General features: G+C 40.1%; 1 protein-coding gene and 1 non-coding gene across 2 annotated transcripts; one reads left to right on the plus strand and one right to left on the minus strand.

Moving 5' to 3' along the window:
• Positions 1–2906: 2906 nt before the first annotated feature.
• LOC117523532 (transmembrane protein 229B-like) lies at positions 2907–6188 on the minus strand. The gene is made up of 2 exons (XM_034185087.1): positions 6122–6188; positions 2907–3851 (listed from the first exon to the last, which is right to left on the minus strand). The coding sequence occupies exons 1-2, from the start codon at positions 6171–6173 to the stop codon at positions 3394–3396; spliced, it is 510 nt and encodes a 169-aa protein (XP_034040978.1). The 5' UTR covers positions 6174–6188; the 3' UTR covers positions 2907–3393.
• Positions 6189–15726: 9538 nt separating this feature from the next.
• On the plus strand, positions 15727–15820 carry trnai-uau. The gene is made up of 2 exons: positions 15727–15764; positions 15785–15820. It is a non-coding gene; the product is annotated as a tRNA-Ile (tRNA).
• The last annotated feature ends 252 nt before the right edge of the window (positions 15821–16072 follow it).

Genomic DNA, 16072 nt, shown 5'->3' on the forward strand with positions numbered 1-16072 from the left:
TATTCAATTGAACATAGGTTGAAGAGGATTTGCATATCATTGTATTCTGTTTTTATTTACATTTCACACAATGTCCCAACTTCATTGGAAATGGGGTTGTATACAGTATTGCTACTTTCATCAACTGATGGGATTATAATGTCTTTGCAATTTGTACATGTTCAATCGAGCTCCTCAGTGTTTTCAAGTTTTAGCCTCACAAGGACCACAATGGAAAAAAGTGTTTATACTTTATTCTGTCATCTGTGTGTCATTGATATATTCATCTTTCTGTGTTTATATTGATTATACAAAATAAACTCAATCAATTCTGTAAATATGGATGATTTTTGTTTTACTGTAAATACTATTTTATCTGAGCGAACAAGGATGTCCACGTTGCCAGACTAGGAACTGCTCGATTCAGCATCCAACAATTTGGTGAACATCAAGATCTTCAGGATCAACAGGATCTTCAAGATTGATGCCAGCCAATATTTCTTTGAAATTGCTGCAGTGAGGCCTGCAACCTTTTGATATTGCACACATCTCTGCATGTTGCTCTTGTACTGACTAAAATCTCCCCCAATATATATATATATATTCAGGATGGAATTTTTTTTTCTCCAAATTACAGTTTATTCAGGTTTGAGAGGTAACTCTCACACATTTGAGGTGCAAAGATGCAGATATGATCTCAGAAAATATTTTATTTCATTTTATTTTATATTTAGCTCTAACTCTGTGGAATAGCCTCCCTCATCAGGTGGTAAATGCTCCAAGTGTTATTCCTTTTAAGAAACACTATGATGATTTTTATGGTGTTTGTTACTATGATTGATGTTTTTTTTGTGGTGTTTGATGATGACTTTTACTGTGCTATTTATGAGTTTTATACTGTTATATTTATGAGTTTCACAATGAAATGTTTTAAATGATGAATGATATATGCTTTTATACTCGTTTTATGAATTTTATGAATTATGAATGAATTATTACTGACTGTGATTTTCCATCACAGTTGTTGACAGTTTGCATGCTCTTATTACAAGTTTTGTCCTGAATGCAATTTAAAATCAACAAGATCTTCATTCAAGTTACACTTTGAACATACTTTGATGGGATAACTTGCTGAAGCCATGGCGGAAAACACAAGAAAACAGGCAGAAGCTGTCCTTTACAAGCAAATATGGTGTTATTGCTGGCAGATGACCAGAAGTAAATTACTCCAACTCTCGCGGCTGAGTGGCTGAATGAGATCTTGAGTTGGGATTCCATTTCTCTACCTCTTTGGTAAGATGTAAATAACTTCAGAAGTGTTATCTGTTTAAAAAACAGTGCTTTTTAGATTTAGAATTGCTTATTTCTTGCTAACTTTTACAAAATATATGAGAAACATATTAGATTTATACAGAAATAAGATGTTTTGGAACATTTTCTGCCACCTTGGATTATTTTGTTCTGGCAAATAACCAGTTGATGTCACACTGCCTATTCAATCAATCAATCAATCAATCAATCAATCAATCAATCAATCAATCAATCAATCAATCAATCAATCAACAACTTTATTAATCCCACAAGGAGCAATTTCATTTGAGTAGTCTGTTAAAAAACCCTCAGTTACATAACATATAACAAGAATAAAACTAATAAAATAAAATATAAAAAATAAAAACTGACTTAAGGAGTTAAAATGACTAGCAACAATAAATAAATAAATAAAAACATGGCAGACCTACGGGGCATTTAAAAGTCGAATCGCCGAAGGGATAAATGACTTTAAAAATTGGTTCTACAAACTGGGGAAGCATAACTTCACTTTGATTGGCTGCAACTCTGGCGTGTCACTCAGTAATGCCACGAAATAGTTTGGCTGTGCCAACTGGCAGCAGAGCAGCAGTTGTCTCTTGTCGCTACAACAATTCCAATCTCATTGAAAATGAAGGAAATGATGGCAAGTAACTACTTTGCCTCTGTTGCTTGTAGCTAATGTGACCATAGGTTAAGAAACAAATTTTTAAGCTTTAAATGGAAAGAAGATTGTTGTGTGTTGGGGGGTGTGGCTGGATATTTTGGTGTTCTTTTCTTTTCTTTGCTCTTCAGGTGGCATGGAAACTGAGTTGTCTGTGGAGAAGGTGCTGGCTGAAGAGTCCTCACCCTCATCAACATCATGTGTAGCACCTGTGACTGGTGCTCACATGCAACCTTAAAGACTTTCAGCTGAAGCAGATAATTGGATGGCGTTCTGCATTTAAGGCATGTGTGATTCAAGCAGAACTGCCGGGAACTCGACCTTGTGATGTTCGTTTGTGAGACGCTGAGGACCGCGCCTGGGTTTGACACATCGAGCCCGTGAAGCAAGGAAGGGTGAGGACACATGCTGTCAGCACACGTTAAAGGTAATTAAGTGTTTGATTAATTGTTGATAGTAACTTGGTGTTTTGTTACACAGTATACTTGAATTGTGATGAGAATTGTGCAGCTTGCTTCTCACTGCTGTGGCGTGCAGATAAGTGATCCTCCACCTGTTGTGAGAAGCTGCTCATTTGCATAAAGTTAAAAAGATACAGACCTGAATGTGTTGCTGATAGCGTGTGTCTTTTGAAAGATATTGTTGTAACTGCTGACTTACCTCACCTCTTCTTGCTTCACAGAGAGTCAGTTTGTCATGTCCACCTGGGGGGTGTTTGTCTGGTGGTAGTGGGTCCAGGAACGCCGGGCTTCTATCCTTTTGGGCGCTTAAGAGCGCGCCAACAGTCACTCCACCAGAAGGACGTTCTTTCAGTTTTGTACACATTATTATGCACAGGTGAAAAATAAATTGTTTCTGTTGTTGGAACCGCTTTCTGGTTATTTTTAGCGCTGGGTTCTGTCTGACGCAGGTCCGCTCCTCAACCCGCGTCGACACATAACAAAGATGGGTTTTACCGAGCCCCCTCACCCTTTGAAGAGGCAACATATCTCCATTTTTCATTCATTTCACATTGATACAGACCAGCTAATGACACATTTGTAATGGATTAAGGAGCAATCCAGATGTGGACTTCCTTTACGTATGTCACAGCAGATTAAAACAGGAATTTTCAGGCTTACATTTGCTTATATCAGGTTAGCTTCTACATGCACAGTCTTAGAATTTGCATGCCATGTTTTTAATGGAATTCCAACCATGTTTATCTCTAAAATCTAAATTAAAAACAATACAAACCCTTGACAATTATGATAAATTCAGCTCTTTAAAAACAATTCACAACTTACAATAATTTTTACCTTCTCTTATATTCAGTATTTTTTCATGTTGCACAGCTAACAGAGGTGTGGGCATTCTCACTGGATTTTTAAGATCTTCAACAACTGTAGTATATTGCTCCAAAAAACGTGTTCTGTTAGTGGAAACAGAATGGAACCGTATCAGTTCAGTCTTAGCCGTAGAGTGTTCCTGATCACATGCTTCTCTGCTATAAGGGACGCCACCGCCCACGGCAGGGCATACTCCAGAGTCACCAGTCCCCCCACATTGTACCTATAGGCAGAGTAATCCCAGGGACAGGCTCCCAGCAGCCTCAGGCCTGCCCCCCAACTGAACTCCCACAGGTAGATGAAGATGATGTAGACCATCAGTCGCAAAAGAAGTGGGTGATGTAGAGTCAGCAGCCAGGCTCTGAGCGTCTCCATGAGATAGATAGCAGTGGCGTACATGGGCAGCGCCCACAGACTGCTGTGTCCCAGCAGCCGAGTGTCCCCGGTGCTGCACCAATCATAGACAGCAGTGAAGGCGACCTCACAGAGACAGCCGTGCAGCGCATACACGTAGAGGCGGACAAAGGTGGACAGAACATGACTGGAGCTGCTCCCATGTGGCTCTGCTGCTGTAATCAAGTTTAACATTCATATTACACAACTACCACAGCACTTGAGAAAATACATTTTCTGCAAATAAATAAATAAAATTTAAAACCGAGTTTTCTTTTTTCATAGACTGTATATCTAATGGACAAACCTTCTGTGATGCCACTCAGGTTTTCTATAGAGCTGGTTTGGAATTCTGTTGGGTTGGTTTTGGATGTCACCATCTTAGCAGTGCCTTACCCTGCCTAACTCTTGGCCAACCCGTAAAATAGGTAAAGAGGTGGAGTGTGGGCACATAAATGGTAAAATGGACTGCATTTATATAGCGCTTTTCCATCTGCATCAGACGCTCAAAGTGCTTTACACATCAATGCCTCACATTCACCCCAATGTCAGGCTGCTGTCATGCAAGGTGCCCACTACACACCAGGACCAAGAGCCCTTAGTGATTTTCTGGTCAGGCTGGGATTGAACCAAGGATCCTCTGGTCTGAAGCCCAACACTTCACTGGGCAACATTGGTGTGACCTGGATTGGAGGAAAGAAGTTTGAACATGCCCACCTACGCCAAAATTACCATCCAAGCTAAGTCACTTGGATGTTTGAGAAAGAGATATTTTTGTAGACGCTACTATAGGAACAGATCCAACAAATGGCTTGATGATCTCCCCCGACAGTGGCGGGACGCCTGCATTGACTCTCATCAGTTGTTGTGTTCTGTATTGTAACCCTTTTTGGTGGAATGGCCTAAACAGAGTGTCACCCCTTTGAGTCTGGTCTGCTTGAGGTTTCTTCCTCAGTATCATCAGAAGGAGTTTTTCCTTACCACTGTCACCTGTGTGCTTGCTATAGGGGTTGGTAAGGTTAAACCTTCCTTGTGTGAAGTGCCTTAAGAGAGCTTTGTTGTGATTTGGCATGATATAAACTAAATAAACTGAATTAAATTGAAAATTGAATATGCATACCAGCATACTATATAGCAGGCACAAAGGAGTACTCATTATCTATAAGGTGTCTGAACTCATTTTAGTATGCTTATAGTAGTACATGAAAGGTACCTGGATGATCTTCTACAGCCATGGAGCACAAATGGACTACACTACATGTAGCTCCAGCCTTGTAAGTGAAGAACTACTTCCCAGAAAAATTCAAAGAATACGCCATGGAATTGTACACAAATACATGAGGAATTGTTTAAAAAATTTTGCAGTTGCAAAATATAATTTTTTTGCATCATACACAGGTGTATGCGTCATCTTTTAACATCCAGGTCAAAGGATACATAAAATGTTGGTGCCGTAATACATCAGAGTACAACCCTACTACTCGCTTGCTTACTTACAGTAATATGTATTACAGCAATAATTGGATAGTATTTGTAATAGACCTTAAGTACATACTAAGTATTCAGACGCAGGGTGTGACTGGTAACATAGCAGTGTCACTGTAGCTAATGTCACCTAGGTATCAATACCTGCTTATTAATGATAACAATACTAACATACAAATTAAGTAATACTAAAGTTTCACTCAGTGGAAATACTGAAGCATAGACTTCTTTGGTGGTCTGTTAGTAAGATTAAGATGCCCAGCAAGACACATTATCTCAGACACTTGTAATAAAATGCTCAGAAAAGACAACCATAGTTGAGTCCAGTTATTTAAGTATTTTTGCTACCAACTAATACATTTTAAGATATCTTGTTGAAAAGGTGCATAATATGCCCCCTTTCAGTCCTGGATCCAGATCAGGATAATTACAAACATTTCATCCTTTCTTTTTAATTTAAATGAATTAAATTAAATGAATGAATTAATAAAAAAAAAAACAACAACCACTGATTCTTCAAAATAATTGTTTTAAATAATGCTGTTAAATGACAAAGTAAAAGCTGTATATCCTTGTGGAAGAATTGTGTGGAATCTTCCACTGTAACATTTCCACTTGTGTCTGTCCTGTAGACCGAACAGACTTAATGTGGATTAACAGACTCACAGTCCAGTACAGCCAATTAAAGGCTTACAAAAGTCCAAACAGGTTTTCACTTACATTTTGAAAAGAGTGTGATTCATCAGAATTATGTACAGTGCAGCTGTCAAGGTAAATAATTTATCCTTAAAATACAACAGAATCAATAAGTCTCACAGCAGCATGAAGTCCAACCACATCACTTCCCCATTTCACTCACTAGAAATGAGATTAGGCGCAGCCATAATTCCACATGAGGTTTTTTTTTTTTCTTTTTCAGAAGCCATTAAACTCAAAGCATCAGGATTTCAGCAAGTCTCACCTTGGTCATTATCAACTTGGGTTTTCCCCACATTTTGTTTTCTCGCCTCCATCCCCGGGCAGCATATATGTGTCCTTGACTTTGTAATGCTGCTGCTTCCCTCTGTATGTGTGTGTGTGTGTGTGTGTGTGTGTGTGTGTGCGAGTCTGGGCTAAACATTAAGCTGCTTCATGTTATCAGACAGTGATGTCTCTGTCAGTAGTTGTGAACTGTAGGACAGACCCAGGAAGCAAACCTGGAGTCCAGGTTTGCTTCCTGAGTCTGTCCTACAGACCATCTGACCCTTCCTGGGTCGCAAACGTGTGCTCACACCAGTATTGATCTCATGGAGAAGGTGTGGCTGGGATGTTTTCCTCCCCTTTTAACAATGCATTAGCAAATAAGTGTTCAAAGTGTTAGGGCCAAAAGTATTTAGACTGAGGTAATTTCAGTAAAATTTATCTGTACAGTTGAGAAGAAATGAAATAATTATGTACTTGCAGTTCAGGTGTTCAGCTTTAATTCATGGTGTTTAACAAAAATATCACATTCACAGCCATTCTTATACACAGCCTGCTTGGTTTCATATGTGAGGGCATTCTGAATATCATCAAGATGAGTCGTTGTGCACGGCTGGATGGAAAGTCCAGCCTGTACGGCGAGCTGAAAATGTGGTGTAGTGACCTTCAGCCTACCACAGTGATGGGGCTGTTCCACACAGCGCCGTTCCTTCTAATTTAATCGGGACATGTTTTGAAGCGTCATAGTAACTTCTTGATGTATTTTTGTCAATCTTGAACAAACTTGGTATACAGTGGTCCCTCGCGATAACATGGTTCACCTTTCGCGGCCTCGTAGTTTCGCGGATTTTTTTAGTCCAATTTTGCATGCTTTGTTTTTTTTTTTTTTTTTTTACAGTGCAATGTGTTCTGCGTCCTCATCAAGCAGGCCGGTCGTGGCACCGCGAAGGGAGAGTACGCGCATTGTGTTCTGCGTGTCTGTTTATAAGAATCTTCTCACCCAGAAGAAAAAAGAGCGCCAACAACTGCTCATAACTGTGTTCTTCACTCGGAAAAAGACACCTGCACCGAGGTGTCACTCAGTGGAAAAAGACGCGACAGCAGAGTGGCGCCAGGTCGATGAGGCGCGATCAGAGGAACTGTGAAATACTGGTCAGTCACTATTAATAATTTCTTATGTGTCCAACCTCGTAGGTTGGTTGTTAAAATTAAATTCATTAGTTCTAAAAGCCATCATAATTATTTACAGGAAAACGTTCTATTTTTATTTCTCAAACAAATGTTTGGGCCTGAAAACAGGTTGGTCTTATTTTTCTACTAAGGTTTGGACTTTGAGAGTGTTTACACACGAGAGAAAAGTGAGAAAATGTTAATGCCTGTTTGAGAAAAGTGAATAAAGTGTGTAGTGAGGGGTTTTTCAGCCTTAAAACATCTATAATAATTGTAAAAAATAACGCTGACTACTTCGCGGATTTCGCCTATTGGGGCTATTTTTAGAACGTAACTCCCGCGATAAACGAGGGACCAGATTTGAAATTGCAATACAATTTTTTAACTCTTCAAAAATTTCATCCCTGGTGGAAACCCCCACCTTCTCTGTCTTACCGTCAGTGGGTGTTGTGTTGTGGTCGCCCTTTGTCCTTGCCCTGTCTGTCCCTTTTGTAGTGGTTGACCTTAAAGCCTTTTTGACGTGAGGGTACCTTCGGTAATGTGTTGGTAGATTTGAGTCATGTTTCATGAGTGTGTAGATGTGGCACTTTGTGTGGATTAGTCATGGGCCTGTGTATGCTAATTTTACTTTTGTTTGATGATATCGTTAGTTCTTGGTGTTTTCGTTTGTTATAAAAGTTAAATAAATAATAAAATAAGAAGAAATAATAATAAAAGCTAGCAAGAAATAAACACTTCTAAAACTGAAAATGCTGTTTTTGTAACCTGTAACACCTCTGGAGTGATTTACAAGACATTTTGCGGATGTCAGCGTACACGCTAAATTCTGCTTAACTCAAAGCTAACTTGCATTCTTGGCTAAAGCTCATGTATGCGCACACTCATGCCCTCTTGCAGATGCCAATAAAATGTAAATATTATTTATGATTGATTAATTGATAGAGGGGCTTTATTGAACATGTACAAATTGTATGGAAGACAATAGGATCTTAATAATTAATGTAAACAACAATAAATGTATTAAATATACTTTGCACTGGGATACCAATTAAACAACTGCAAATTATAAAGAACACAATGCTCATACGGCTGAGGGTATTTTAGCATTGAGTTATACTTTATATTTTAAAGCAGTTGAACATCTTGTCTATAGCTAGATTTATGATACCTTAGAAAGGCCATTATTAAAGTGAGTCTTCACAACATGGAAAGTAGGAACTAAGCTTTATGACACTCTGACAGCTAAACACACATGTTGTTTAAGACCACACACGGTATGCTGGAGGTGCACAGCTCAATTATTAGTTTTACATAGCACAGTGTCACCTCAGAGTGAGGCAGTGGGGAGTCCTGACACTCTCACTGCCGAGTATTTGTTTGTTTTATCTGGACTGCAATATAACACGAATGACAGATTTTTAGTTCAGAGTCCAGTGACCCTAGCAAACACACCTTTAGGCTGGAAACAGGGACTCTGGGAGTTAATGACCATAAATTCAAGACAATGACAAAGATTAGACTGTTGGAGTGTTGATGTGGGTTGACTGTGTTTGTTTAGGCAAATTGGCATATTTTCCTCACAGAATACAAAGAGATCTTTAATACGTCTGCAACAAAAATGCTGCTTGATGTAATTGCACATCATATATTGTCAGAGGTGGACTGTACATTTTAGGCCTTCAGCACTATCTGCCCGCAATGAAACAGTAACACATAATGCAGCATCACAAATAGACATCACATATGTATCAAATCACTGTCATTACCAAAGAAACAAGGGAAAACGAATACAACTACCAACCATTCAAAAACGCCATAAACACAAATACCATAATCCGAATTGACCAGATGGGATGGCTGGTCTGCGCTCTCCTATGGTTGCTTTCGGCACCTGGCAGCATGAGATAGTAGGATAATTGTCCGAGTACATGTCCTCCCTGGGAGGTTGCTCTGTGGTGTTTGTGGTGGCTGCAACGCTCTGCATGGCAGTTGGGCGCCATCTCAGTTCAGGGGCCCTGTGGCATGGATGCAACTTCTCACCAAGGTTCCTATTATCACACCACACACAGATTCTTAACCTTCCCCATATACATTGAACAAATAGGTATTTTATCCACTGTCGATTTTGCAAGTTTTCCCACCTACAAAGAATGGAGAGGTCTGTAATTTTTTTTTATCATAGGCATACCTCAACTGTGAGAGACAGAATCTATAAACAAGAAAATCAGAAAATCACATTATATGATTTTTAAATAAGTAATTTGCATTTTATTGCATGAAATAAGTATTTGATTCAATAGAAACACAGAAATAAATTAATATTTGGTACAGAAACCTTTGCAATTACAGAGGTCAGACATTTCCTGTAGTTCTTGACCAAATTTGCACACTGCAGCAGGGATTTTGGTCCACTCCTCCATACAGATCTTCTCCAGATCTTTCAGGTTTGGAGTTTCAGCTCCCTCCAAAGATTTTCTATTGAGTTCAGGTCTGAAGACTGGCTAGGCCACTCCAGGACCTTGAAATACTTCTTACGGAGCCTCTCCTTAGCTGCCCTGGCTGTGTGAGTCATTGTCATGCTGGAAGACCCAGCCACGACCCATCTTCAATGCTCTTACTGAGGGAAGGAGGTTCTTTGCCAAAATCTCGCGATACATGACCCACCCATCCTCCCTTCAATACGGTGCAGTTGTCCTGTTCCCTTTGCAGAAAAGCACCCCCCAAAATGATATTTCCACCCCCATGCTTCATGGTTGGGACGGTGTTATTGGGGTTGTTCTCATCCTCCAAACACGGCGAGTGGAGTTGATACCAAAAAGCTCTATTTTCTTCTCATCTAACCACATGACATTCTCCCATGCCTCTTCTGGACCATCCAGATGGTCTCTGGTGAACTTCAAATGGGCCTGGACATGTGCTGGCATGAGCAGGGGGACCTTGTGTGCCCTGCAGGATTTTCAACCATGACCATGACCTGTCTGGGCACTAATGTAATATTTGCGACTATGGTCCCAGCTGTCTTCAGGTCATTGACCAGAATCATTCTTACCCCACGAGGCGAGATCTTACATGGAGCCCCAAACCGAGGAAGATTGACAGCCATCTTGTGTTTCTTCCATTTCCTAATAATTGCACCAAAAGTTGTTGCCTTCTCACCAAGCTGCTTGTCTATTGTCCTGTAGCCCATCCCACAGGTCTACAGTTTTGTTCCTGGTGTCCTTAGACAGCTTTTTGGTCTTGGGCATGGTGGATAAAAATGCAGTCCATTTACCATTTGCAGTCCTCATGCAAACGGACTGTTTCATTAAAACCATTCACACATAGAGTAAATTAATCTTACCTGTTACATCGTTTCAGTGGGATTCATCATCACAGCCTGACGAAAATGTATCCACATAAAGCGTCCTGATTTTTTAAAATAACGTCTGAAAATACATTTACTTGTTGTGGCTGAAATGGCTTAAAAGACATCCCTCTGTGGTTTTTTGTGCTCCTGGTGCCTTTCTAAGCCTTAACCAGGCAGGAGCACTGATCAGTCAGGGCTGGGTGTACAGATCAGGCCACAACACTGGTGCTTTGCGCCACAACAAGACAACTTATTTTAAAAGTTGAAAGAGTCACTGTGTATCATCATTCATTCACGTCAGCGTTTAACACAGCCATCAGTTGAAAGTTCTGCACTCTGCACGTGATGAAAATAAATCCCATGATCGAACAAGACAAAATTAAAATAAAATAAAATAAAATAATGTTTAATTACTGTTTTACCTCTGTGTGGAGGGGCGAAGCGTACATGTGCTTGATGATGTGTTCGTCAATATGTGTTCCACTCGCCAACAAAAGGGTTCTGCCAGCAGTAGAAATGCAAACTAAGCCAGACTTAACTGTCGCTGCACCATGCCATACAGTCCTGACCCGGACTGCTCAGTGGAAACGGGGCTGTCAGCATACACTGCCTAAATCGTCAAGGTGTGACAGCCGCATAATTTGTTAGACGTATACCCGCGTATGCCAGTGTTTTTAATACGGTGGGCATACGCTGGCTAAATCATCAACATGTGACGGGGCCCTTAGGCTTCTTCAAAGTCCTCCTCCCTCCTCTTCACAGTTTTGCACCTTTGGAGCTCTCTTAAGGTGCTAAGATGCTTTGTGAATAACTTTTATCTTACCAAGGGACAATTCTAAGAAATGTCTAAGAATTCAAGGAATTAATATTTTTCTTCGAATGACGTCACATATATAGCCTTAGGATGCTTCGTGGATATTGGCCCTGATGTTCACCTGGATGACGAAGAACCTACAGTGGGGCAAAAAAGTATTTAGTCAGCCCCTGATTGTGCAAATTCTCCTACTTACAAAGATGAGAGAGGTCTGTAATTTTCATCATAGGTACACTTCAACTGTGAGAGACAAAATGAGAAAAAAAATCCAGGAAATCACATTGTAGGATTTTTAAAGAATTTATTTTTAAATTATGGTGGAAAACAAGTATTTGGTCAATAACAAAAGTTCAACTCAATACTTTGTAACATAACCTTTGTTGGCAATGACACAGGCCAAACATTTCCTGTAAGTCTTCACCAGGTTTGCACACACTGTATCTGGTATTTTGGCCCATTCCTCCATGCAGATCTCCTCTAGAACAGTGATTATTGGGGCTGTCGCTGGGCAACATGGACTTTCAACTCCCTCAACAAATTTTCTATGGGGTTGACGACTGGAGACTGGCTTGGCCACTCCAGTACTTTGAAATGCTTTTTATGGAGTAACTCCTTCATTGCCCGAGCGTTGTGTTTGGGATCATTGTCATGACCCAGCCACATTGCATCTTCAATGCTCTCACTGATGGAAGGAGGTTTTGGCTTAAAATCTCACGATACATGGCCCCGTTCATTCTTCCCTTAACACAGATCAATCTTCCTGTCCCCTTTGCAGAAAAACAGCCCCAAAGCATGATGTTTCCACCCCCATGCTTCACACTAGGTATGGCATTCTTGGAATGCAACTCAGCATTCTTCTTCCTCCAAACACGGCAAGTTGAGTTTTTACCAAAATGTTCTATTTTGGTTTCATCTGACCACATGATATTCTCCCAATCCTCTTCTGGATCATCCATATGCTCTCTGGCAAACTTCAGACGGGCCTGGACATGTACTGGCTTAAGCAGGGGGACACGCCTGGCATTGCAGGATTTGAGTCCCTTTCTGCGTAGTGTGTAGCCTTTGTTACACTGGTCCCAGCTCTCTGCAGATCATTCCTCAGGTCCCTCCATGTAGTTCTGGGATTTTTGTTCACCATTCTCATGATAATTTTGACCCCACAGGATGACATCTTGTATGGAGCCCCAGATCGAAGGAAATTATCAATGGTCTTGCATGTCTTCCATTTTCTTACAATTTCTCCCACAGTTGATTTATTCACACCAACCTGCTTGACTATTGTAGATTCACTCTTCCCAGCCTGGTGCACATCTACAATTTTCTTCCTGGTGTCCTTCAACAGCTCTTTGGTCTTGGCCATGGTTGAGTTTGGAGTCTGACTGTTTGAGGCTGTGGACAGGTGTCTTTTATACAGATAACGAGTTCCAACAGGTGCCATTAATACAGGTAACAAGTGGAGGACAGAAGAGCTTCTTAAAGAAGTTGTTACAGGTCTGTGAGAGCCAGAAATCTTGCTTGTTTGTGGGTGACCAAATACTTATTTTCCACCATAATTTACAAATAAATTCTTTAAAAATCCTACAATGTGATTTTCTCCATTTTTTTTTCTCATTTTGTCTCTCATAATTGAAGTGTACCTATGTTGAAAATTACAGCCCTCTGTCATCTTTTTAAGTAGGAGAACTTGCACAATCAGGGACTGACTAAATACTTTTTGCCTCACTGTACATAGTTATCTATCTATCTATCTATCTATCTATCTATCTATCTATCTATCTATCTATCTATCTATCTATCTATCTATCTATCTATCTATCTATCTATCTATCTATCTATCTATCTATCTATCTATCTATCTATCTATCTATCTATCTATCTATACAGTGACGAAAATAAGTATTTGAACACCCTGCGATTTTGCAAGTTCTCCCACTTAGAAATCATGGAGGGGTCTGAAATTTCCATCTTAGGTGCATGTCCACTGTGAGAGACATAATCTAAAAAAAAAAATCCGGAAATCACAATGTATGATTTTTTAATAATTTATTTGTATGTTACTGCTGCAAATAAGTATTTGAACACCTGTGAAAATCAATGTTAATATTTGGTACAGTAGCCTTTGTTTGCAATTACAGAGGTCAAACGTTTCCTGTAGTTTTTCACCAGGCATGCGGACACTGCGGCAGGGATTTTGGTCCACTCCTCCATACAGATCTTCTCTAGATCTTTCAGGTTTGGAGTTTCAGCTCCCTCCAAAGATTTTCTATTGAGTTCAGGTCTGGAGACTGGCCAGGCCACTCCAGGACCTTGAAATGCTTCTTACAGAGCCCCCCCTTAGTTGCCCTGGCTGTGTGTTTGGGGTCATTGTCATACTGGAAGACCCAGCCATGACCCATCTTCAATGCTCTTACTGAGGGAAGGAAGTTGTTTGCCAAAATCTTGCAATACATGACCCCATCCATCCACACTTCAATACAGTGCAGTCGTCCTGTCCCCTTTGCAGAAGAGCACCCCCAGGGTATGATGTTTCCACCCCCATGCTTCACAGTTGGGATGGTTTTCTTGGGGTTGTTCTCATCCTCTAAACATGGTAAGTGGAGTTGATTCCAAAAAGCTCTATTCTGGTCTCATCTGACTACATGACCTTCTCCCATGCCCCCTCTCGATCATCCAGATGGTCACTGGTGAACTTCAAACGGACCTGGACATGTGCTGACTTGAGCAGAGGGACCTTGCTGCCCTGCAGGATTTTAAACCGTGACAGCATCATGTGTTACTAATGTAATCTTTGTGACTGTGGCCCCAGCTGTCTTCAGGTCATTGACCAGGTCCTCCTGTGTAGTTATGAGCTTTATCAGAATCATCCTTACCCCACAAAGTGAGCTCTTGCATGGAATCCCAGACTGAGGGAGATTGACAGTCATCTTGTGTTTCTTCCACTTTCTAATAAATAATCATAACAGTTGTTGTCTTCCACCAAGCTGCTTGCCTGTTGTCCGTGTAGTCCATCCCAGCCTTGTGCAGGTCTACAGTTTTGTCCTTGGTGTCCTTAGACAGCTCTTTGGTCTTGGCTATGGTGGACAGGTTGGAGTGTGATTGATTGAGTCTGTGAACAGGTGTCTTTTATACAGGTAACAAGTTCAAACAGGTGCAGTTAATACAGGTAAAGAGGGCAGAATAAGAGGGCTTCTTAAAGAAAAATTAACAGGTCTGTGTGAGACAAAATTCTTGCTGGTTGGTAGGTGTTCAAATACTTATTTGCAGCTGTAGCATACAAATAAATTATTTAAAAAAAATCATACATTGTGATTTCCGGATTTTTTTTTTTTTTTTTAAGATTATGTCTCTCACAGTTGACATGCGGCTAAGATGAAAATTTCAGACCACTCCATGATTTCTAAGTGGGAGAACTTGCAAAATCGCAGGGTGTTCAAATACTTATTTTCCCCACTGTATATCGCTGCGCTGTCTTTACTCATTCATTTTAAAGGACAAATATGTTTGGGAGCTCCGGATAAATTTTATTTTTTAGGAGGAGGGTACAAAAATACCTCTGATTACAGTAAAGGTTTCATTTCTCTGTCCTGGTCTGTTGCAGAATTATGATTAGGATTCTTCAAGCTATAATAAAAAACTGCTATAAAAGGAAATGTTGTAAATGGGACACTGATTTGGAACAACGTTCTTGGACATAAATCTGACAGTCGTACTCCATCCTTTACAAGCGGGCCTTCCTACAGAATCCTGTAAATGGCGCTACAGAATTGTAACAATTCCATAAGGGTTAAAATGAATAAATAGCATACACAAACAGCGCCAATTTTTATTTGTTAACGTGGCATCTGCCATATTTAACATACTGTCAGAAGGATTATCCTTATCGTGTTTTTGTGAAGACAGATAAAAATATCCAACAATACGAAATTGTATTATTATTAATGTTATTATTTTTATTATTGGCGTCATTAAACACTTAAATGTCCACTGTCTCCTTTCTGTACTTTTTTTAGTCTTTAGACTGACTGTTTAGCTTCACTGTCGTTGTTCAGGAGAGCAATGCATTGTGGGAGGCTTCTTTTCCCAGCTAAACCAATCGTGACAATGATAAATCACTCGATTAATTACATATAATTCCAGAATAGGCGAAATAAATAATGTCGTTGTCGTACATATGCGTGCAAAACGAAAACAGAAGCGCCACCAAAAGAATTAAACCGGAAATCAACACTGTCGTCATGACATGTTTATAAGAGCAGATGCAGCGCCGAGACCCTGAGCTCCAGTGGCGCAATCGGTTAGCGCGCGGTACTTATATGACAGTACTCTGTAGAGCAATGCCGAGGTTGTGAGTTCGAGCCTCACCTGGAGCAAATTTTTTGACGTAACACTTTATTCGAAAGCCACTGCGTTAATTTAGTCATCGAAAGCGGAGCTTTTGTGCCAGTTATAAATAAAAGCACGCGCTTATAAAATAAATTTACATTTTCATTTCCAGTACCCATGTAATACACAAAATAAAACACTAAATTATTCTAAATGCCGACAATGAAAATGAAATATTGATTGTGACAAAAAATAAAACAGTTATCTTTCCATGCACGGATTAAAAGAAACAGCTATGA

This window comes from Thalassophryne amazonica, chromosome 13 (genome assembly GCF_902500255.1).
Source record: "Thalassophryne amazonica chromosome 13, fThaAma1.1, whole genome shotgun sequence".
Classification (NCBI taxonomy): Eukaryota; Metazoa; Chordata; class Actinopteri; order Batrachoidiformes; family Batrachoididae; genus Thalassophryne; species Thalassophryne amazonica.